The following is a 22582-nucleotide window of genomic DNA, read 5'->3' on the forward strand; positions in this document are numbered from 1 at the left end:
TCCTAAATAGATTTTGTTTTGGTTAGTTAAACACAGAGTGAAGGACTATGCGGCCATTTACACACGAAATGACAAAGTTTCTGAAAAATTTGTGATTCTAACAACGTCCACTCATAAGTAGCGGAAGGGTAAAATAGGAAAGGCGTAGGGGGCACTAGAAATACATAGGGTGACAAAATTAAATCTCTTGTCATATTAATGCGACAAATCAAAATTTAAATGTCAATTGAACGAAGTGTCAATATTTCAATATCCAACAATATTTTGATTAGTAAGTAAAAAAAAAACAATATTTTGATTAGTGTGAAAAAAAATATTGTTTTTATTTTGACTATAAAAAATAAACAATATTTTGATTAGTATTGCTTTAAATAAATAGAGAAACTACAAAATAAATACTCACAATTTTGAGTAAAATAATAAAATAAAATGTAGGCGTGTCCAATCATTGGTTCTTTTTAAAATTAGTCGCTCAAATATACGAAAGCACTACTTAATTTTTATTTTTTTGTATTTATGAATTTCGTAAAAATATATTGTGTGTTATTTAGAGGTTTAATTTGATTCTTATAAAAATTAATTTATTTGATAAAAAATTATTTAGAAGATCAATACAACATATATTTTCTTTTTTCTTTATTAGAAGTAAAAGTTAGATGCCAATGAAGATGGACCCATGTTTAAATATCTCTTTTCTTTTTCTTTGTTTATGTATTTATGTAGACAAAGTAGTAAATATACCACTAAAACTAACTAACGTACATTATAAGATTTTGAATTCAAACAATCAAATGAAGCCCTTGAGCATAGCAATGTCGGTATTGTTGTTTGAGCTAAAACTTATGCACGATGTGTGAACCTCTCTTCTTTTTTGTCGAGTAGCTAGTGGATAGAATTTTATCCCTTTAAAATGAATTATAAGTAATGAAACCGAAGTTCGAACTCCAATCTCTAAATATTGATGTTTCGACTAATTGAGTTGCTCAGGGACAATATTTGAATCTCTAAAGGAAAACGGATCCTCTCAAGCTTTAGAAGAAAATGCAATTTTGGGCTCCTAAAATCATCAGAAACAAAATCATATGAAATTTCCAGAAAAGAAACATGTAGAACCCAACAACCAATATGTGAACAAAAGCCACTTAAATCTTTAGTTTCTTTGAAGATTTCCAGTTGATTTTACTTCGGACTTTTAATCAAAGAGGTTCAATTTCGCGCATCTGTCGCTCTATGACATCAAGGGTCTTTAAGAACATCATCTCATGATCTTTGAGGGCTAGTACCTCCTCCCACTTCCAAATTATCTTCTCCTTAATCGCTAGATCAATATATTTGTTTATCTGCAGTTTCGCTTGCTTTAGGTGTTGTATCCGCCGTTGCAGGTCATGCACAACATGCTGGAAGATGCAACAAACTTTTGTTCATAACTAATAGTAACTATTAAAGCCATAAATGGTTAGACAGAATATACTCATATCTAGCACATGCAATAATAAGAAATTTAGCAATGTGAGAATACCTCGTCAGAAGACTGCTGAAGGAATTCAGGAAAAAGCAAAGATGAGAACGGAGCTAGATGGTCGAAGGAGCCGTCAATCCTAGATGAACAGAACATAAATACATATTCTTAATCAGTATATAAAGTATCACAGTTGACAACCAAGCCATTCAGCCAAGCCATTGTTGTTTCACAAATATTGTTCTTGACAACATCAAACATCAATAACAGAAGTCGTTTTATTTTATTTTTTACGGTAACAGAAGTCGTTTTATGAATTAAGTATTAACATAACTTATTTATTTGCATAAGTTATTTTTCATAAGCTAAAAAATAAGCCAATCAAAACGAACCCTTGATTTATTGGTTATCTAAATACTAGGATATGTTCATATCAACCTCACAAGTTCACAACCAATGGAACATTATCAATAATGAGGGGAATGGGCATTCATCTTGGGTCCAATAACTTAGTAGCTTTAGATGAAAATGCAATTTTGGGATCCTTAATTCATCAGAAACAAAATAATATGTGAATTTTCCAGAAAGAAAAAAAAAAGGTAGAACCCAACTACCAATATGTGAACCAAAGCCACTTAAAATTTACTTTTATTTTAGTTTCTTTGAAGATTTCCAGTTGATTTTACTTCTGACTTTTAACCATCAGTTCTGCTCTTCAAGTAGTAGTTATTGACAAAGCAAATCACATAATCAACTATAAATAGTACTATATATGTGTTAGTTTGAAACTTCGGAAAACAAACTTAATAAGAACTCACCGAGAGAATTTTGACAAGGACTACAATTTTTTCAAATAACTTCCAGCATAAGATGAAATAATCTTACAGGAATTGATAATAAGTATTACACACGTACATTATTCACAAAGAATTGTGGTTTGTGGTTAATGTATACGCAAACTGTGATTTGGCCTCGAAGAGGTGACTGTAGGATAATCTCATCATGTCAAAGAGGGGCTTTGGAGGAGGAAAGTGGTGTATTGCAGGAGACTTCAACTCGATTAGTAGTGTTGAAGAGAGGAGGGGCTTAAGTCAAGGGACCTCACCAACATCAGAGATGAGGGAGTTTAGGAGTTTTGTGGAGGATTTGGAGTTGGAGGATTTACCTCTCTTGGGCCGTCGTTTCACTTGGTTCCACTCTAATGGTAGAGCTATGGGCCGGATTGACCGTTTTCTTGTATCTCCGGAATGGCAATCCGATTGGGGTCCTAACCTTCTGTGGGTGCTACCCCGTGACGTTTCCGATCATTGACCTTTGATTCTGAAGAGAAATGGAGTTGATTGGGGTCCGAAACCTTTTAGATTCAACAATGCTTGGCTTGAGCATAGGAATTTCTTAAAGGTGGTAGAAGATGGCTGGAATAATCAGAATGTGTATGGTTGGATGGGGTACGTGTTGAAAGAAAAATTGAAGGAGCTTAAATCGACTTTGAGAGCGTGGCACCGTGAAGAGTTTGGGGGAGGGGAAGAGAGAATAAAAATTCTTGTAGAGGATATTATGGAGTTAGATATCCGACGAGAGTTGGTAGGGTTGTCGGAGCAAGAGTTGTGAGCCGAAAGACAAAGTTTGGAGATCTATGGAAGCGGTTGCGAAGTAAAGATCAAGAGATATTTCAAAGTTCTAGAGCCAAATGGCTTGGGTTTGGTGATGCAAACTCCAAATATTTCCATAGTTGCATCAAAAAGCGCTATAGGAGGAATTCTCTTCTGGCCCTCAAAGTGGGGGATACTTGGCTGGAGTCGCCGGTTCTTATTTGGGAGGCAGTGAAGACGTTTATCGAAAATCATTTTTCTGTCCAATATTCTGTTAGACCGACCCTTGAAGGGGTCACTTTCCCAATGGTATTGGAAGCGGAAAATGAGCTTCTAATTCAGCCTTTTTCGATAGAGGAAATTGAGGAGGTGGTTAAGGGTTGTGATGGGAATAAAAGTCCGGGTCCGGACGGTTTCAATTTTGCTTTTGTGAAGAAGTGTTGGGACATCTTGAAAACTGAAATCCGTGTGATGTTTGAGCAATTTCATGGGAACGCTACCTTGCTGAAGTGCTTCCTTTCGTATTTTGTTGCTTTGATTCCAAAGGTTAATTCCCCTTTTGGTTTGTCAGACTTTAAGCCTATCTCTTTTTTAGGTTGTCTATACAAGATCCTTGCAAATGTGTTGGCTGTGAGAATGGCAAACGTGATGGACTCAATTATAGCCACGACGCAATCCACTTTTATTAAAGGGCGCAATTTAGTGGATGGGGTCGTTGTAGTGAACGAGGTGATTAATTTGGCTAAGAAGACGGGGAATGAATGCTTGGTCCTTAAAGTGGACTTTGAGAAGGCTTACGACTCAGTAGATTGTGGATCGGCTGGATGCGCATTTGTGTCTTTGCAGGAAATATGTCGGTTCTTGTAAATGGCTCCCCGACGGAGGAAGTTAACATTCAGCGGGGTCTTAAACAAGGAGATCCCTTAGCTCCTCTGTTGTTTCTTTTAGTCGCAGAGGGTTTTGCAGGTGTGATGCGGAAGGCTGTTCAAGAGGAGATGTTCGTAGGCTTTGCTATTAGACAATCCGGTATGGTGATCTCATATATGCAATATGCAAATGATGCTTTGTGTATTGGAGAGGCGACAGTTCAAAATCTTTGGACTATTAAAGCAATACTTCGTGGCTTTGAGATGGCTTTAGGGCTCAAAGTTATTTTTTGGAAGAGTAGTCTTATGGGTATTAATGTGACGGAAGATTTTATGGTTATGGCCTCCACCTTTTTAAATTGTAAGTACTTGGGTCTTCCGATGGTGGCGACTCCGAGGCGTATTTCAACTTGGAAACCGCTACTTGGCTAACTCCGTAGTAGGTTGAATAGTAGGGGTAACAAGCACCTAAGCTTGGGAGGTAGGATTGTACTTCTAAATTTGGTTTTGAACTCAATCCCAATTTTCCTTATGTCCTTCTTGAAGATGCCGGTGCAAATTGGTAAAAGAATTGTGCGGATTCAACGTGAATTCTTGTGGGGTGGAGTGAGGGGAGGTCAGAAAATATATTGGGTTAAATGGAATGTGGTGTGCCAACCGAAGAACAACGGTGGTTTAGGTGTGAGAGATATAAGGGTGGTGAATCTTAGTTTGTTAGCTAAATGGAGATGGAGACTAATTCAAGATGACAATTCGCTTTGGAAAAAAGGTGCTCATTGCGAAATATGGGGAGTTTATTTCTCGTCGTGTGGGGTTGGAAGATGTGAACTTCCCCGCCTACTCCTCGTGTTGGTGGAAGGACATTGTGGGGTTGGAAGATGCGGTGAGTCCTAGGAATTGGATAAAGGAGGCTACAGTGAGAAAGGTAGGTGATGGTGGATCTACACTTTTTTGGACTGGCACTTGGGAGGGAGGAACCCCTTTTGTGAGATTTTCCCTAGGTTGTTTGCACTATCGGAACAAAAAGAGGTCGGTTAGGGAGTTATTGGCAGAAGGTGTAGACCGAGTCGTGTGGATTTAGAGGAGAAGGTTATTCCAATGGGAGAAGGATTTGGTGTGTCTTTTTTGATTGATCTCGTCCGGGGAGTCCAATTGTCAATGGATAGTGATAGATGGGTTTGGTTGCTGAATAGTGGAGGCGAGTTCTCGGTGAAGTCCGCCTACGAAGCCTTGGCAAAAGCTCTTGTAGGTGGTGAGGCTGTTCCATTATTGGAGGCATCCGTCTTTAAGAAAATTTGGCTTAGTCCGGCTCCTTCTAAAGTTATTTCTTTCTCTTGGCAACTTCTCCATGATCGAATTCCTTCTAAAAGTAATCTAGTCAGACGCAGGATAACACTTGATTTGGAGGCTCAAACTTGTGTTTGGTGTTTGGGTTCTACAGAGTCAACTGTGCATCTCTTGGCCCATTGTGATTTCTCTCAGAGAGTGTGGAGGGCAGTTTTTAAATGGCTGCAAGTGGACTTCTTAATTCCGCCTAACTTGTTTATCCTGTTCCTTAATTTTTATTATGCTCACAGTAATCAGAAGCTTCGAAAGGGTTTTCTTTTGGTATGGCATACAACCATTTGGCTCCTTTGGAAGGCGAGGAACGATAGAATCTTTAATAATGTTACTAAACACCCTATGGAGTTGGTGGATGAGATCAAAGTGTGGTCCAGGTGGTGGAGCGTACAACGGCTGAAGATTGAACCTTGCTTGTTTTATGAATGGTCTTGGGAGCTTTGCGTTTGTTTCGCGCAGTACTGTGTCGCTTTTATTTTTTCTGTTGTGCTGCGTTGCTGTTCTTCGTTTTTCTTTGCTGTTTGGTTGCTGCTCAGATTCGGTCTTCTTTGTTAACAGGAAGGGTGCCTGCGTTTTTTGGTGCTGTTAGTTTTAACATGTTCTGCTACTTTTTGTGTTTTTTGCTGCTGTGTGCCTATGGGGTGGGTGTTGTGAGCCTTGTGTAGTGTAGTCACTTGGCTTTTATTTTTATGTTTCCTCTGCCCTGTAACCTCTTGTATCTTTTGGCCCTCCTTTTTGGTATGCGTTATACTAAAGGGATTGGTTTTTTAATAAAATTTTGCTGCTTAAAAAAAAAAAGTACAAGCAATCCTATCATTGCCCCAAAACATCAACTTAATTTGATGTTGCCTATAATTTATCCACTGGACCGCTAACTTAATTTGTTTCTCTTTCCAATGGACTAGTAATTTATCCACTGATTATGAGTTATAGCAAGAGAGACCTAGGGAAATGGAAACAGAAAAGGAAGCAAAAATCAATCTAATTTTAAGAATCTCTCTTTAAAAAGATGAGTGCACATTTTACCTCGAGCATTCTACGATGTCAACATCTGCCGACGGCGAGTTCCTGAGCAAAAGGTCCAATATTCCATCAGGTATTAGTGAAGATGGTTCGAATCTTGCTTTTAATTCTTTTTCTAAGTTAACAATTTTCAATGCCAAGGATAATCCATATGAAAGTGGTTTCAGCTTTACTTTCAGTGACTTCAAGCTACGCATAAGGGATGCTGATAATAGCTTATCCTTCAAAATATCAGGAACAAAGGAGAGAACCTGCAATAAGAGATGACAGTGAATTAGAATTAGTTTAATGCATTTTCAAAATTCAATTGATTTTTTAGATAAGTCAGAAACATAAAAAGTATTTTGAAAATAAAATAAAAATTAAGCCTCAATGTTTACTTGGACTGTGACTTCAAAGCAAGGCCAAGTTAAGGTACCTGAAGAGTACTTGCAGAGACCGTCAATGATTTTATATTAGGAAGATCAGACAGCCAGCTGAGTAGAACCAAAGGAGGCTCCGAGTAATTTGCCAACATTTCCGCATCAATGTTTACTTGTTCAACAGAAGAAAGACTACTTCCATGGAACTTCTGATAAGGAATACCCATAAAAGAAAATGCACAAAGACTTGGAGCAGATAGCTCGATTTGGTAAACGTCGAAAGAATGATTACGCATAGTTAAACTAACTAGCTTCTCACTTGATATGCACAGGATCTGTGCATCCTTCACCGTGCAATTATCAATGATCAAACTATTCAACCTGTTAAAGGCTGAAAAGGGCTCAATTCGACCATCGTCACCAGCACAAAATGCAAAATTTCCTAGATGCAAGCAGGTCAATGCTGTTAAATTCAGTGATTTAGGAAACAACGTTCTCCCGTAATTATAACGACCTTTAGGTGAAACTGATAGCTTAAGTGACGTTAAAGTCTGACATGAAGAAATGCAAGGCAGAATGTCACGAATATCACCTTTGACATCAATTCCTAATTGAAGGAGCTTGGCATTGTGGGATAAAACATAATTTGCAACCTTTTTAAGTAAGCTGGAATTAATACTACCATTACGATCAAAACCAAATGTGTGTGGTAAAATTGAATTATCACGAAGAGACAAAACCCTAGACACGAATTGGTCAAAACTCTTCAAAGTAGAAAACTTTGAGTAATGCAATGTAAGGGTGGGAATATATTTCCAAATACACTTCCATCTTTTGGACAAAATGCAAGTTTGAACGGCGTCTTTAGTGTTCAAAAATGACAAAATGTGAATGAGAATGCAATTAGGCAAATCACTCAATTTGTCTTCACTCATTTCAATGCCTCTTCTCTTCCTTGTCTTGTGTTGAATCATTTTCTTATCAACTGAATCAGAATTTATTCAGATAAAAACCTAAGGAAAAAAAAAGAAGAAAAAAATGGAATTAAAATAAATTCTGCATTAAGATAGAGGAACACGAAGGTTAAGTACTGAACAAAACGGTGCAGAACATAGGTGCAGAAGTCATGTGATTTAGTGAGGATAAGAATTTCAATTTTTGTCTAATCCCTTACCCCCAATTTGTCAAGTCTCAAGGAACAAATTTACAATCAAACACATTACAAATAAATTAAGTCTCAAGGAACAAATTTACAATCAAACACATTACAAATAAATTATCTTGTTCGGGCCCCTTATTTTTTAGCAGATCAAATGCACCGGAAGTAAACAAGAAATTGTACGCTAGCAATGTTGTTTTGAATTTGAACAAGAAAAACAAATGCAAAAAGAAAACCTAGAAAGTATTCTTGAAATCTCATTCATGCATGATAATGATATAGAAAAAGAAAAAAACGCATAAAAGAAAATGAATTTGGGGAATGAGAAATACCAACGTAACTGAGTTGTGAGTATGGTGGAATGGAACGCTCGCTAGGGTAAGGAGTGAAGAAGATGAATCTCAACGGTTTTATTGATTCTTGTTTTGAAGGACTGAAAATATTGAGAGGGAAACCAGACGAGGGAGCTAGAGAGTAAGAGAGGCACGCGGCCACATTGGCTTTGCTTCTTGATTTTATGAATTTTTTTTTTAAGACTAATTTATGAATATTTTTTTGTTAAAGGATTCTGTTTGAAAAGTTAATGACTCTATTGAAGAGTAAAATTGATCAATTTTTTTTTGGGTGAATAAATCGATCGATATATACATTTGGCCTTATTTTTTTAGGTGTAAAAACTCTTTTAATCATAAAGCTATAAATAATATTTTAAAAATAATACTTTAAAACTAAAATTAAAGTTGTTTGGTAATTTTTTTTTCTTATAAAAAAAGTTAAACTTTGTTTTTTATTTTATTTTAATAAGGTTAAAAGATATATTGTATAGTATATTATAATTTTTCTTAAAATATAAAAGCTATTTTTTTTTTTTTGAACAAACCAAAATGAGATATATTAACATAAACAGCCTCCCCAGCACAAGACGTACCGAGGAAGACTATACCAGTTTACAAAAAGTCAATAAGATACAATCATAATCAAATCATACAAGGCCCAAACACAACAATGGATTAGACCACCAGCTATGGTAGTTTGAAGTTAACGTGATACTCGTCGTCTTCAACAACCGAAATGAGAAAAGCTTGATCTTATCCAACAAACGATGATTTCTCTCTGTTCATATCACCCAAACACAAGTAAGCCAAATAAGCTACAAAAAAGACCGACGCGCTCGAGATCCACCTGCTGAGGCTGTAAACTTGACAAAATGATCACGCAAAGTAGTGAAATCCACCAAAGAAATGTCAATCCACGCGCGAACTAAGTCCCAAAGAGATCCAGCAATACTACATGAGAGAAATAAATGATGGGCCAATTCTGCCGCTCCACATCCAAAAACACACGTGCCAGCTGTAGAAGATAAAACTCCCCGAGTGACCAGGTTTACTCTCGTAGGCAACCTGTCACGCAATAAACGCCACGCAAAGATGGAAAAGAAGAGCAAAAAAAGATAGGTCAAACGATTTCAAAACAAAAATCCCTTTTTCTTGTCTCAATATATGGTAAAAAAAAAGAGTGACTTTTATTATTTTTAAGAATTATTTTTACTTATTCTTATGAAATTAAATGTAAATTGTATTTAATTTATTCTTTTTTTTTTCATAATCAATAACCAATAAAAAATTCTTTATACATCTTTCCATAAAACTTACTATTTAAAAAAAAAACACAAAAGTCATATTTCAAATTATTATATTTTACTTTTCTAAATAAATGAGCTCCCCCTATGACGATTTGGTCGGGTGAGCCCGAGTTCAATTTCTGATATGAACAATTCTTGATTTAATTTTACTTATTTTGCGGTCGAACTCTGAATTACCAGTTCCTTTCCCTTATGAACTGGAGGATTAAAACCAAAGAAAAGTTTGACAAAGAGTTTTTCAATTCTACAAGTCAATGATCCATTTTGTGGTTTACTTGTTTTCAATTCTTTGACTTTGTTTTTTTTCAAGATTTTGGGTTTATTTTTTGGTTCAAGAATGTTTTTTTTATTTATTTGGATCTATCTAACAAATGCCTTATGAGTATTGATTAAGGATTGCATACAAAAATAAAAAATGTTAATAAGCGATGGTGGAGTCTAGGGTGAGGGCTTAATTAAGTCCCTCACCGATGTACCACTTAAAAAATACCGTCAGATTTTATCAATGGTGTAGTTCTATTTTTAGAAAGACGAGAACATATGTACACTCTCACACACAATTTTGCCCCTAATTTCCACACCTGGGTGATTGTGGCTTCTCCGACTATGTACCAATCAACCAAGTGCCTTTCTTTTGGCTTCTCCGACTTTCGAGGATGATGGAAAACTGAGGCATAAAAGTTATTGAGGAACTCATGTTCACTGTGCTTTTATGCCTAAAGATGGAGAAGTTGACGCAAAGTGAAAGAGTGAATGGAAAGGGGAGAGAGAGAGAGAGATAAAATCCTGTGTTTTTTTTTTTTTTTTGATAATCAGATAAAATCCTGTGTGATTGTGACTAATGAGATCCTGTAGAGTTCTTTGATCTAATGGTCGAATTAAGTGGTACACCGATAAGAGACAGCCCTCACCTTAGAAGCCACCGTTTTTGAAGCACTGGTTAAAAAAATTAATATAGTCAAATTATTTTAGAATTTGTGTAGTCATGTTATTAAGAATAGTAAAAAAAAATGTTATTTATAATTTAGATGGGAACAACTTTTAATCAGATTTTAATCTTACGGTTTAACTTTGGATTACTTGAGCTTCCTTTTCTCAGGAACCACAAAATTAATACTAAAAAAAAATAAAACATTTACTTTTTATTTTCTTTAACTACTGTCCAATTAATCCAAAAAAAAATAGAAAATATAAATTGTTACTTTTGTTAATGCAACTAGTAAAAAACTTCACACTAGTCTTTTGATTCATAAAATTTATGAGTATTTTTAAAATATTAACATTAATGTAATTTCTGTCAAAATAAAAACACTAGTGCAATACTTATAAAATATTTGGTTATTTTATACGTAAAACCTCACAATTTTGCTTAAAAATAAAATAAAATATAAGTCTGTTCAAATGACTCGCCATTGGTTCTTTTTAAAATTAGTCGCTCAAATATACAAAAGCACTACTTAATTTTTACTTTTTGTTTTTATGAATTTGGTTTAAAATATATTGTGTATTATTTAAGGTTTTAATTTGATTCTTATAAAAATTAATTAATTTGATCAAAAAATATTTAGAAGATCAATACAACATATTTTCTTTTTTCTATATTAAAAGTGGGGTTAAATATATTTTTAATCCCTATAAATATCTCAAATTTCATTTTTAGTTATAAAAAATTTCAGTAATTTTTTGTCCTTGATGACAGCCAATTATATGACATTTTTTGTAGTAGATTAGTATAGTTTTTATAGTAAATAAAGACCAAAAACAAGGAAATACCAGGAAAGTGAAGACACAAGGACCGGAAGCAAGAAAAGTGAAAAAAGCAGCAAAAAAGGGCAAAAATGGAATAAAGAAAGCGCACCATCGTACACACGATGAACCTGGGCGTGGCGCGATGAGAAGAAGGATAAAATTGAAGAAAATCAGCTGAAAATCTTTACCATCGTGGCATGATGGCTTGTCACCGTGGCACGATGATGACTTGAAAAATAAGCCGAAAATCTCTAGAAAATCTTTCATCGTACCACGATAGGATCCATTGAGGTCACGATGAGGCAAAAATACACGCCATCGTAGCCACGATGTGTGCGATGGAGCGCAGAAAAAAGCACAAATCCAGCTGTAAAACTATAAACAAAGCCTTCCTCCTTCACTATTATTCATTCCACTACATTCCACTACATTCCAAAGTAGTCCAACATATTCAAGAGTTAGAAGAACTCTAAGAAGGAGGCAAGGAGGCCAAGAAACTCCAAGGCCGTTAAGGTTCTTTTCCTTTCTGTTTTTGTAATTTATTTTTCCTAGATTAGGTGGAGTCGAGAAACTCCCTTACAAATGTTTGGTTGTAATATTTATATTAGTTATATATATAAATTCAGTTATTTTTACTTTTTAAAATTCTTTTGATTGTCTGGTTTTAGTTATTTTAATATTGATTAAATTAGAATAAAATCTAAGGACCTAGTGATATCGCATATGAAACGAAGCTAGTAATCCCGACCAAAGGACAGCTTGCTAAGACCTCATGAGAGAATTAAATTCAGTATCTGCTGTCTTCGGCGGTCTTAGTGGATATCGGTATTATTGATTAAAGCATGATCTGGAATTTTTTTTTCTTTCAATTATTATTCTGAGGGTGTTAAGGTAATTGACAACAATTGTTACAAATGGTGTTTTGGTCGTTGAAGAGAAGGAACAGGTTGTTACATATGACTACGACTTTCTCATAAATGCAAACAAAAATCTGTGTTTTAATGTTATCTTGTTAAGGGTTGTCTTGTTTTTCTTCAATCATTTGGTAATGGACACTGAATCCCCTTCAGATTCTTCTGAAAGATTCAAGCTTTATGATGAGCTTGAATTGCAGGAATTTCAGGACAAATTTGTGATAAAATCCCATCAATCTCCCAATGAAGGATTTTGGATTAGCCGTGTTGATGGAAACATCAATTTACTTGATGGTAATCTTCTTTTTCATTTGTTTATTGTTGAATTTCATTTTCTTCATTTATTGATTGGTTGGAAATGGAAATGGAAAGATGTTTTGTTGAAGTTTGTAGCTTTGTTATTGTTACTATTAGGAGAAGATTAATTTGTTAATTTAGAAGTTGATTTGTTTTTCTGTTTTTCTAGTGGTAATATTTTTTGTGGGGTCTTGGTGACTGTTGGTTTTGGTTAGTTATTAATACTGTTTTGGGAAAGAAAAGAGGATCACATCTGGTAAGTACAACTCAGATGGCAAAAAACTTCAAAGACATTTGATATGCTAGGGTACGAGTTCAAACTCGCAATCCTCTGCATCGCCACATTTTAGTGTGTGCTGAATTTAGCCACTAGACTATTTTTTGGTGTAAACCAGGTATCCTCTATGCGCAAATGCATAGACTAATCCTTCGAGTCTTGTGGGACTCAAATGGGCAGGAAACTCTCCCTAAGAGTTTTGATCCTGCTGCTAGGCTCTGTTACCAAAGGAAAAGAGGATATTGTAATAATTTAGTAACATATTTTTTTTGACAATATTTAGTAGCATATTTTAAATGACCATTTTATTGTGATAATTTCCTTTTTATGAACATTTTTTTTTGTTGGTATTAATCTTTTGCAGGTGATACAGTAGCAGAAAGTCCAACAAAGACATCTACAATATATGGTGTGGTGGGAACAATAAGATTGGTTATAGGTAGATATATGCTTATAATCTTTTCTTGAGTTACTTTTGTATGTACTTGGATATGCTTATAATTTAGTAACATCTTTTTGCTTTTAATTAGAGTCTAATCTCGTTCCGGTCCTTCTAGAGGATCTTTGTTGGTCATAAACAAAGAATTTAGTTGTTATGCATTGTCGGCGTAAAAAGTTTGTAGACATGCATCCAATCATATCTTAACATTACACCATTTTGTTAGATGATTTCCTAAAATATATCTTGAACAACTTTAGTCTTGTTTCTACATCATTTTTTTCTTGGTGTTAACCCTTTGGTTCCTAGGGGAAGGGGGCCCTAGTAATTTGGAGTTCGGCTGTGAAGTAAGTAAAGTCTGGCCAAGAAATTGTTCCACCCAGGAATCGAACTCGGGTTCTCCCGAACGATCCGTCCCTTGGTGAAGCTCATTAACCACTTGAGTTAAATGACTTGGTTTGTTTCTAAATCAATATTTGTTCATACTACATAGTTGTGTATTTGTTTGGTAATTAATGGCATTAATCAATCCTGCAATTGTTCTTTTTTCATTTTCATGTTAACGAAAGCCTTCTTCTTAAGTATTTTATGTTGAATGCATTTGGTTTAGCAGAAAAAAAAACTTTTCTTTAGGAACCACCAAGTCCAACAACATAACTTCCTTTATACTCATTAAGATTTAATGATGTTATCTTCATACAGGAACTTATGCCATTGTAATAACTTCTCGGAAGGAAGTTGGAAATTTCCTTGGTTTTCCGGTATATCGCTTGACGTCTATGAGAGTACTTGCGTGTAACGAGGCTCTAAGGTTTTCAACTTCTCAAGAAGTAAGAGGTTATGTTATTATAAGTTATTGAGGGATCAATCAACTGTTATACATGTGATTCATACTCAATACCTTGTTTATGTTCTATCTTTTTGTAGAAAAGGGATGAAGCGTACTTCTTGACATTATTGAAAGTAGTGGAGTCAATGCCAGGATTATACTATTCTTATGAAGCAGATATTTCATTAAAGTGAGTGTCATTGTCACAGTCCTTAAATTGCTCGATTATTATATTATTAAGTGCTTAATATTCATGTCATTCCATGATTGATGTTCATAAGATGTGATTCGTTTTGTCGTCCAGCTTGCAGAGAAGAAGCAAATTAGTAGAAGGGTGGACGAGTAAGCCACTATGGAAGCAGGTTAGTTGATATAATGCTAGATCTTCTTGGAATAATTGTTTGTTTAAAATCTAATCAAAAGATTAAGTTTTATATTGAAATTTACTTCTTAATATCCTTATTGAGTGAAAATTTTGGCATTTTTCTCATTTATATTTCAGGCTGACCCACGATATGTCTGGAACAAACATCTTACGGAGGAGCTTATTGAGTTGAAGGTCAGATAATTTTGCAAAGAAGTCTTCTCAACGTTTTAATGAACTCCATCTTGTCTTTCATCGTATTTGATAAAATTTGTCATCTTAACACCGATTTTTTCTATGGCAGCTTGACAAATTCATCATTCCACTTGTACAAGGGAATATCCTGAAATTTAAACTACCTTTTCCTTTTTGTGTGAATGTTTGTGTGTGTGCGTATATGCTCTCTGCGTAATATTAGTAAATAAAATGATGAAAATGAGGTCTGCTGCTGCATTCACTTAAATAAGCCTGATATGTATTACCTTAATCGAGACTTAAGCTTCCAAACAGCTGAGCTGAAGCTAAAAGACTCGTGTGCTACACTGACATTAATTTCAAGGAGATGTACACGGCGTCTAGGTACAATGTCCAAAGATGCTTCATTCTTGTAATAGTAGTTCAATATATTTGCAATAGCTCGTTATAATATGACAAAATGGTGACACAGGAACACGAATGTGGAGAAGAGGAGCTAACTTTGAAGGTGACACTGCCAATTTCATTGAAACTGAACAGTTGCTTGAACTTGAAGAATTCAAGTTCTCATTTTTGCAGGTACTATTTTACATTAATGAGTATCTAATTCCAGTATTTCCGTTTGCTAGTTTCTCCTTACAACAAATATTTTATAATTTATCTTACAATATCGATTTTTGAGCTCCATGTTGGTGATTTGTACTCTACTTAATCGTTTTGCAGGTTCGAGGTTCAATTCCTATTTTGTGGGAGCAGATTGTTGATCTAAGCTATAAACCACACCTTAGGGTTATTAGTCATGAACAAACAGTACAGTTCTATTTCTCAATTCTTCTGGTTCTTAAATGATTTAGACATAGTTTGTATTCATACACGTTTCTTATTGTTGTTTCTCTTTCCACTCCTGCTTCAGCCAAACATTGTGGAGCGTCATTTCCATGATCTCTCACAAAGATACGGAGAGGTATTAGCAGTTGATCTAACTGACAAAGTAAGACTTCTACTATATACTCTCTTTCAATGCCAATCTGAATCATTACCTTCCAAATTTATTTTTCAGATTATAGTGAGTCCAAAGATATGTAGCATCTTCAAATAATATAGGGACTTTTTGCATGATATCATATTCTAATATTTTTCTTTTTGCATGTCACCCTTAGCCAATCTTTGCGGCTAATTTTCCCTTCAAAGTTCCAACGTTGTTACTCCGTGCCTACTATTTTTATCAATTCCATGCTAATTTTACTTTTGTTGCAGCATGGCGAAGAAGGTCAATTAAGTGCAGCATATGCTGCTGAAATGCAAAATCAGCAAAATGTGAGGTGATAATTTAGACTTCTTTTTCCTCGTACTCTTTTATTACAAAACCTTGTGTTTCGAAGTGTAGTTTGATTATGGTATATCTTAAACTATAATAGTGTTTGTTATGAGTAATTTGTTTCTTTTTTTTTTAATTTTATACTGTTGAAATTTGGGGAATTTAGTTGAAAGAATAGGAGAAAATAATAAGAAACAATAAAATATTATTGATAATGATGTCAATAACCTTAATTACAATATTTACATTATTTATATTAACAAATAGTATGATACTACCTTGGTATTTATAACCAAGTGAATAAACTTAAATCTAAACTAAATCCCTTTATTATAGGGCTAAGAATAAACAAACCAAATCGAAATATTTTCTCAACAAATAATATTATAATATTTTCTATTCTAACACTCCCCCTCAAGCTAAAGCTTACTAAGCTTTAAGCTTGTTACAAAATTAACCCTGAAAATAAATTAAATCCATTGATAGCAAGCCAACGAAGAGCAGCAACCAAAGAAGCAGTAGAGGAGCGGCTGAAGAGATGAATCCATATAAAATTAAGTAAAAATACCCGCGGATTGAAGTATCACAAACGGGGGCCCGCGGATTAAAGAATCACAAACGGGTAACTGTGGTTAAAGGTAAGGGGACCCGCGGATTAAAGAATCACAAACGGGTAACAGGAGATTAAAGGTAACAGGGACCCGCGGATTAAAGAATCACAAACGGGTAACATGATTAAAGGTAACTGGGACCCGCGGATTAAAGAATCACAAACGGGTAACAAAATAAAAAGAAATTTCAATGACGGCTAGGGTTTATATGAAAAAAAGGTTAAGTAAAGCATATATGAACAAAAAGGTAAGTAAAACGAAGAATAATCGAGAGTTAAATCTCTGGGAAAATTGCAGCGGAATTATGTTTCAAGGTGGATACCATGGCTCTGATACCAGTTGAAATTTGGGGAATTTAGGTGAAAGAATAGGAGAAAATAATAAGAAACAATAAAATATTATTGATAATGATGTCAATAACCTTAATTACAATATTTACATTATTTACATTAACAAATAGTATGATACTACCTTGGTGTTTATAACCAAGTGAATAAACTTAAATCTAAACTAAATCCCTTTATTATAGGGCTAAGAATAAACAAACCAAATCGAAATATTTTCTCAACAAATAATATTATAATATTTTCTATTCTAACATATACCTTTCTTGTTTTATGACTTGGGGTCACGGATTATGGCAGATATGTGCCTTTTGATTTCCATTACCACTGCGGGAGCTCAAATTTTGATGATTTGAAAATCCTTTATGATCAAATTTCAGAAGATTTTGAAAAACAAAGGTAATGAAAAATAAAGTCAAGTATTTATTTACAAATAGGCTAAATTGCACTTTTGGCCCCCTAACTTTCACTAACTTGCGATTTTGGCCCCCTAACTTTCATAATAGCACTTTTGGCCCCCTAACTTTAGCCCCTTTTGCAAAAGGTTGGCCCCCACTGATTTTGACCTAGTCAACCCACGTGACATGTGACTCACATGCCACATAAGAATATGTTGCAAGACATGCTGACGTGGCATGTGAGTAACTGTCTACGTGTGCAAGATAGGCTGACGTGGCGTGTAAGTCACTATCCACATGTGCGTTGACTTAGTCAAAATCAGTGGGGGGCTAGCCTTTTGCAAAATGGGCTACAATTAGGGGGCCAAAATCGCAAGGTTGTGAAAGTTAGGGGCCAAAAGTGCAATTTAGCCCTGCAAATATAATAGTTAGTTGCCACAATCAAGATATGCTATTGCTGGCAATCTATGATTCAGATTTTTAATCATTGCTGTTTCAGCTGAGCAGATACTTCATGATAGATAGAAAAGGCGATACACTAGAGGAGCAGAAAGGAATTATGAGATCAAACTGCATCGATTCCCTGGATCGAACAAATGTTACTCAGGTTCGCCGGCGAAAGATAGTTGGATTTATATTTTCTTAATCCTTGTATTGTCCTTCTCTGTCGAAGTTACGCAGCTACTTATTTTAATTGTGTTGCTCTTGTTTGCAGTGTTATATGGCTCAAAAGGCATTAAATCTTCAATTGCAGAGGATTGGTGTGCTTACTAGCTCCGAGTGCATTTCAATGTTTGACGAGCAATATGGAAAATTTAGAATATGTATGAAATTTCTTGTTAATTTCTATTATTTTTCTTTATGAATTATAACCATGCTTCTTTGGACTCAATAATTTTATTTAGTGTGGGCAGAGCAAGGTGATGAGATAAGCCTCGAGTATGCCGGGACTAATGCCCTCAAAGGGGACTTAGTTAGGTATGAAATTGTTCGGTAATGACTAATGAATCATGTGTTTCTATGCTTCCTTCTATGATACTGATAAATTTTGGATTTGCGATGAAGATATGGAAAGAAAACACTGACTGGAATAATTAAAGATGGGATGAGTGCACTTTCGCGCTATTACTTGAATAACTTCCATGATGGGATTCGGCAGGCAAGTTCGTTCATGTTGATTATTCTTTGATCTGTGTTATTTAACTTATTTTGATCCACAAATTTGACATAAAAAATTCACAGCAATTTAGATGCTTAACACAGTTCAAATATGTGGTTACTAAATATAACAGGATGTTGCAACTCATTAATCATCCGATGAATGGATAAATGGCAGTTAATCAAAAAGTTGTTAATAAGTTTCATGTCTTCTGCAGGATGCCCTGGATCTGATAAGCGGTCACTATACCGTCAGCAGAAACATTCCTTCTCCCTTCCAGCGAAATGGGTTCGAACCTTTATCCGTAAGTAACATAAGATCCTAATATCTCTATTTTCTATCGTTTGAATCCTGGAAGCAACTAATGGTTGAAAAAGTAAATGAGCTCATCTTGTCTTGGTTGAGATATAAAATTGAGTGTGTTTGGTTTTACAATAGCGAAAATTGATTTCTAATATTGGTTAAAAATGAGTTTAAGGTAAAATGGTTTATGTTAGGATACGTTCACGAAAGTGAGTTGAACAATAAATTTGATTGTGTGGCAAAATCTACTAATCTCAGCTTCAAGTTCGAATCAATTCTAGAGGCAAAATTCAAATCATGAACCTCAAACATACCAAAATCAGTTTCAAGTCTTCATAATCACTTTTGGCCTCCTAAAAGTGAATCCAAACTTGCACAAATGTGATTTCTTGTTTAACCAGGTCTGAAACCGTGTTTAATTTTTTCCCAAAACAAGATTTTGCAACAATCAAAACTTGACTTCAACAACCATTCAAGAACAGTTGGTTTTTGGAGCTTGTGATTGCGATAAATTGGATGACCGTCTTCCTAGGAGCCTGTTGTAACTTCATACCATAGCAAAATTTGTTACATTATGGATTCTGATATAGTGATATGTAATTAACTTCAGCATACATATATTTAATGGTGTTTGTGGATTTAGATAACTACATTACATTCGATCTTTTAAAATGACATATGAAACCATTTTAATGTGCCATTGACATTTTTATAGAAAACTAATGACATTTATCTTTTAAATTAGCTTATGAAACCAATTTTAATGCCACATTGACATGTTTTATAGAAAACTAATTACATTTATCTTTTAAAATGGCTTATGAAACCATTTTAATGTGCTATTAACATTTTTTATAGAAAAATATAACTGTGCAGTACCTTCCTGTGGCATCTGCTTTGATAATTGGTGGTTTAACAGCAACTACCTTCACTCTTCAACAAGGTATATAATTATGTGTTTCTTCCATCTGAATTAAGGGACTTTGCTTTTTATTTTATTTTTTAAATTTTGTTGTTTTTTATAGTAGGCCGAAATGCGCATCAGTATGTGTCTTCTGTACTGTGTGCTGGAATAACTGCTGGAGTCATGGCCATTGTCAAAGCTAAAGGAAGGCAGTTCTGTTCAAGACCTCGTTTGTGTGGTCTCTTGTGATACAAGTAACCATGATTTTTCACTACCCTTTTGAACAAAACTTAAAAGAAAAAAAAAACTTGTGTGGTCTCATTCTAGAGATTGTAATATGATTAAATTTGATGTTTATGCCGATAAATATTGTTTTGGGATAGGCAACTGTTCATATCATTGGTGCTTGTGGATCCGGATTCTGTGCAGTTATGGATTCCTGGCCGTCTGATCTTGATTTGACGGTCCATAATAAAGAAATATTCTGATTTTATAAAATGTGAAGTTTCAGTCATAAAATTGTAGACTGTCTGAGCGAGATTGGACAAGAAGCCATGACTGCACACCGCCACTCGGTTGTTAGGGACTGCATAGAATCCAAATCCGGTGCTTGCACACCGCCACTCGGTTGTTATTTGAATGGTGCAACTCAAGATTAAAATCAACTGATAAACATTTGGAGAAGTACTATATCATTTGTGAAAATTTTGTTTTCAAGTATGTTTGGATAAACCATTTAATTACGCATTTATCATATAAGTGCTTATTGATAAGCTATATTTATAAAATTATGGGCCCGTTTGGATTAACTTATTTTTAAGCTTATGCAATATAAATTAGGTTTTATGCTATTTTATAAGTTCACACTAGTAAAAATTTATTTTTATAAGCTATTTTATCATAAACTACCTTGACAAACTTATAATAATACATAAAAATTGCATAAGTTGTTTGCATAAGCTCAAAAATAAGCTAATCCAAACGGGCCTGTATAACAAAAGATAAAATAAAATAAAACTATTTTTATATCAACTATAAATTGTTTTTATAAGTTATCATTGAGAACTTATGGAAATAAGATGAAAATAACTTATTGTTATGGTAGCTATATGTTTTTTTATAAGCTCTCAAACAGTTTTATAAGTGTCCATGTCAAAATATAAGTTCAAATAAGTCGATTCAAAGATGCAAAAATGATCAAATGGTGTGAGTGAGGCATCAATGGATTTGGCTACATTTTGAAAGTCTACATATTTTATTTATTTATTCAAGTGTGATGCAATTTTTATGTTAAACAACATTACTCAAAAACTTGGCGCCGTAACGAAAGAAGGAAAAGAAATAGTAATAACGCTTTAGAAAGAAGCTGAAGAGACAAAGAAAGAAGTAGTAGTTGGTGTTGAAGGGGAAGTTAGAGATCAAAATTGCCATTTTAAAATTATGGGGCTAATTGCAAATTTATAAAAATTAGGGGTTTAAAAGTGTATTTTAGTCAATAATAATTGTATTCAATTGCTTTCATTTTTTTAAACTATTACAAAAGTATTTTTATCAGTATCATATCTGATCTCCGTATCTATGCAAAAATATTTGTAATACCACTAAATTTCGTACTTGGTAGATATCTAACAAATCCTTAGTTGATATCTATGCTACAAAACCAACCATATTACGTTATTATGATCAAGAAATATGATATCTATGCTACAAAACTATGCATGAAAGCGAAATGAACCTATGAAAAGCATAAAAAAAATGTCATCAAATACCAAACAAGATTCTCTCCAACACTCTACCACAAACAGACAACCCCTCAAAAGCGTTATTTTAATGTTGATAACACATTTATGTAAAAAAAATCAAAAAATAGATCTTGTAGTTGCATTCTGTATATCACACGCATTGACACCAGACACAACACCGACACATATCAGATATAAAGATAACACTGTCATATTGAATGTAACAACATATGTTACTAATATGTCAAATGTGAGATACAAATGCATCTTCAATCTGAAGTGTCGGTGCTGCATATATATTAGGGGTGAGCATGAACCCGAGACCCGACTAGAAATCGATATAACCGACAACATATTGAAGCATTCGGTCGGGTGCGGGTCGGGTCTCGGGTCAACAAATTGCGAAAAATCGGGCATGAACGGTTGCATACGGGCGGGTGCGGGTCTCTAAAATTCTATCTCTCCATAACCGAAACCGACCGAACAACCATTAGATGCAAATTAATTTTTTTCCTTCTCTTCCTCTCAATCTCATATACTCTTCTCTTTGTTATTTTTTATCCATCTTTGATATAAGATAAAATGTTATATTTTACAAAACTTATAATTAATAATATGGTGATGAAGAAGGTGGGAAAAATATTCTAATATATATATTCTAGATCTATTTTAATTTCTACGTCTCTTTTACTTGATATTTTATTGTCTTTAGATCTACATATTGAAAGAAAGTAACTGCATCCAACCCTCTTTGTTTTTTAATTTACTTCGTCTATCTTTTGTTGCATTGTGTACGAGGTATTAAACAATTCGAAAATTAGGAATTTTTGGAGAATGGATGAGTTTTAGATGTAAACAAAGTTTCAATATAACCCGTAATAACCGACCCGTTCAACCCGCCACCCGTATGACCCGAACCCGAACAAACCGAAGATATAGACGGACGGAATTGGGTCCAAATTAAATGGTTGCGGTTTTTATCGATTTAGTGATTTTCGGCCCGAACCCGACCGAAACCGACCGATGCTCAGGCCTAATATATATGTTGCATTCCTTTATATTTATACATATATAAATGAGTTAAATATGTTTTTAGTCCCTATATTTTGGAAGACTTCTAAAAATAGTCACTACATTTTTTATTATATTTTAGTCCCCGCGTTTTTGCCGTTTTCAACATTGGTCCATATTGTGAAATTTTTGTTGACCGGATAGACGGAAAGTGCCACATAAATGTCACACAGACTCTTTTAATGACGTGGACGCGCAAAGAGTAAGCATTAAATGAGTCTCTG

At 34.5% G+C, this 22582-nt stretch overlaps 2 protein-coding genes across 5 annotated transcripts; one reads left to right on the top strand and one right to left on the bottom strand.

Moving 5' to 3' along the window:
* Positions 1–1196: 1196 nt before the first annotated feature.
* LOC123891964 (F-box/LRR-repeat protein At4g14103-like) lies at positions 1197–8298 on the bottom strand. The gene is made up of 5 exons (XM_045941826.1): positions 8135–8298; positions 6700–7656; positions 6285–6532; positions 1520–1598; positions 1197–1397 (listed from the first exon to the last, which is right to left on the bottom strand). Exons 2-5 carry the CDS (start codon positions 7615–7617, stop codon positions 1197–1199), a joined length of 1446 nt encoding a protein of 481 aa, XP_045797782.1. The 5' UTR covers positions 7618–7656; positions 8135–8298.
* Positions 8299–12145: 3847 nt separating this feature from the next.
* Positions 12146–20059, top strand: LOC123892465 (phosphoinositide phosphatase SAC8-like). 4 transcript variants are annotated; one of them, XM_045942245.1, is made up of 20 exons: positions 12146–12401; positions 13046–13120; positions 13823–13950; positions 14048–14139; positions 14254–14311; positions 14452–14508; positions 14618–14651; positions 14812–14892; positions 14981–15087; positions 15232–15318; positions 15422–15499; positions 15766–15830; positions 17082–17180; positions 17687–17786; positions 17895–18003; positions 18085–18157; positions 18245–18338; positions 18556–18642; positions 19500–19584; positions 19667–20059. In XM_045942245.1, the coding sequence occupies exons 1-20, from the start codon at positions 12242–12244 to the stop codon at positions 19792–19794; spliced, it is 1797 nt and encodes a 598-aa protein (XP_045798201.1). In that variant the 5' UTR covers positions 12146–12241; the 3' UTR covers positions 19795–20059. The 4 variants fall into 4 exon arrangements, with proteins under 4 accessions (XP_045798201.1, XP_045798202.1, XP_045798203.1 ...); XM_045942246.1 differs by having other exon boundaries at positions 19670–20059; XM_045942247.1 differs by having other exon boundaries at positions 19518–19584.
* The last annotated feature ends 2523 nt before the right edge of the window (positions 20060–22582 follow it).

Source organism: Trifolium pratense, linkage group LG6, assembly GCF_020283565.1.
Source record: "Trifolium pratense cultivar HEN17-A07 linkage group LG6, ARS_RC_1.1, whole genome shotgun sequence".
Lineage (NCBI taxonomy): Eukaryota > Viridiplantae > Streptophyta > Magnoliopsida > Fabales > Fabaceae > Trifolium > Trifolium pratense.